The 2,163-nt window shown below is 38.6% G+C and overlaps 1 protein-coding gene across 1 annotated transcript; it reads left to right on the top strand.

Annotated features, from left to right (window-relative positions):
• On the top strand, window positions 1-1,806 carry LOC110937920. Its single transcript, XM_022180386.2, has 3 exons — window positions 1-321; window positions 418-682; window positions 1,464-1,806. Exons 1-3 carry the CDS (start codon window positions 7-9, stop codon window positions 1,562-1,564), a joined length of 681 nt encoding a protein of 226 aa, XP_022036078.2. The 5' UTR covers window positions 1-6; the 3' UTR covers window positions 1,565-1,806.
• The last annotated feature ends 357 nt before the right edge of the window (window positions 1,807-2,163 follow it).

Genomic DNA, 2,163 nt, shown 5'->3' with positions numbered 1-2,163 from the left:
GGGATCATGTCCATTTGTTTTATTGGGTTTTTGGTTTGGAAACAGGGAACAACAAGGGTGATGGCAGGTTCTCCTCAATCTACGCTTTGTGGTTGCAAAAATGGAAGCCCTAACTGTCGTTCGCCGCCGACCACGGCGGCGGAAGCTAACCGGAATCAAACCTCGTGGGATCTTCTTTACGCCGCCGCCGGAGAAGTTGCTCGGATGAGAATGGTTGAAGAAGCAGCTGCTTCTCGGTATTATAATGGCAACACTGCCTCACAACGGTTGCGTAAAATCGAAACCCATGACCTCCATTATCAACAACTTCAAGTCGCTCAAGTGAGCATATAACAATTTTTACTCACTTATCGATCTGTGGTTTAATATTCTTTTCAATATTTTTTTAATTTCTTTTTCAATATTTTTTTTTTTTAGTTTCAGAAGTTATTGAAGCAGCAACAAATCGCCAAACTGCAAATGATGATGCTACAAAGCAAAACACGGAACGCTACAAACTGTAAGCCGGCGGCTCCGTCTGTATCGGCTTGGCTAGCTTCACAACAAGCTCAGCCGCAGCCGCAACGCCTACCCAGGTCGGGTATGTGGGTAGCGAACCCTAGTAGCAAACGAGAGTCTACCGGTACGGGTGTTTTTTTGCCCCGTCAAACCGGAGCCCCGACTGAGCCGTCTAAAAAACGAGGTGAGCCAATTACAGAGTACAGTAGACCCAGGGAAACTTGGGTTCGATCCTTGAGCCAAACGAGTTTTACCCGTAATTTCACCGTCGTGCCTATAGACGGTGGGTTACCAGGTTTTCTCTGGAATTGGTGGTGGACTCGGGTTACTCTCAGAGTACTCCGTTTGCAATGGCGGACCCAAGATTTTTTCCAATGGAGTCCATTTTTTCGGGGTTCAAAATTTTCATAATAAAACGTTAAAATTTTCGGGTCGGCCATCGTTCGGGTCGGCCGGTCGGGTCAGAGCGAGGTTTGAACTAGATTTGAAAAAAAAACTATACAAGTATTGAACCCATGACCTATTGTTGTTAAAGAGGAAGGTTTAGCTTTCCATTTTTTTCTATGGTGTCCACCTAATTGTACTTACAGGGTCCTTATAAAATTTAATATACTGGATCTACTCATTTTTTTAAAAACATTGGGGTCCGAGGACCCCGACCCGTTCAATGTGGGTCCGCCCATGTCCGTTTGGTCCAGTGGGTGCCCGAGAATATTCAGGATTAATTCTTTTGGCCGTTAAAAAAATTAAAAAATAAAAATAAATAAATAAATAAATAATAAAAAAATATTTGGATTTTAGTGAAGTTGAAATTGGAAGTGTGGATCTAGATCTGCCTTAATTTGTTTTGGATGTTTACATGACTGTTTTACTTTCAGATTGTTGCATGGTAATCCTAACCATTTTAAAAAATGTTATGATTTTGTAATGTTAACAATCTTTGTTTGTATTTGTTGCATATGCAGAGATTATGTATCGACAAAGTGTGATGATGGCTCAGAACAATCATCGGCAACAACCTACTCAAGTATCCGAGTTCAGGCTACCTCAAGAATGGACGTATTGAAAAAGAGTGAAATTACTAACTAGGAATGTTAGCGTATAATATAGTATAGGAGATTTTGTGAATGGGTTTCGTTTTGTTTGTTGTTGTTTTTTTTTTTTTTCTAAATCCGTTGATTGGTTTTGTTAAAAGTTTGACGGATTCTACTCATCTATGGATGGGATCGTTTAAATAAAGATTAACTAAAAGATTATATGTTTGTATATATGTTTTTTTTATTAATTTTAAGTATTGTATTGGAGTTATTATGGAAAAGCAAAGTGATTTGAATTCAAATCATATCTACTTTTTTGTGTTGCGTGAATGAGAAGGGCGTTGAGGTTAAAATAATGGATAACTACATAATTTTACCTTTTTAGAACTATCTACTCAAAGTGTCCACTAACTTGTAATTCACTCAAAAAATATACAAAAGGTATAGGAACGGATTTTCTTTCATTTCTTATTCATAAAGTAAATCAGATGTAATACAAGGCTTCTATATTAATCTATGTTATGTCTCAGTGCCATCTGTTATCCAAACTATTCTTTTTAAAATCGAACTGGTCTGGTTCTACCGGCTAGAAAACCTACGGTTACCGATTGAACCACACCGGACTGAC

The sequence above is a fragment of the Helianthus annuus genome, chromosome 4 (genome assembly GCF_002127325.2).
Source record: "Helianthus annuus cultivar XRQ/B chromosome 4, HanXRQr2.0-SUNRISE, whole genome shotgun sequence".
Lineage (NCBI taxonomy): Eukaryota > Viridiplantae > Streptophyta > Magnoliopsida > Asterales > Asteraceae > Helianthus > Helianthus annuus.
The sequence above is the reverse complement of the archived record's forward strand: the minus strand, read 5'-3'. Positions and strand labels throughout refer to the sequence as shown.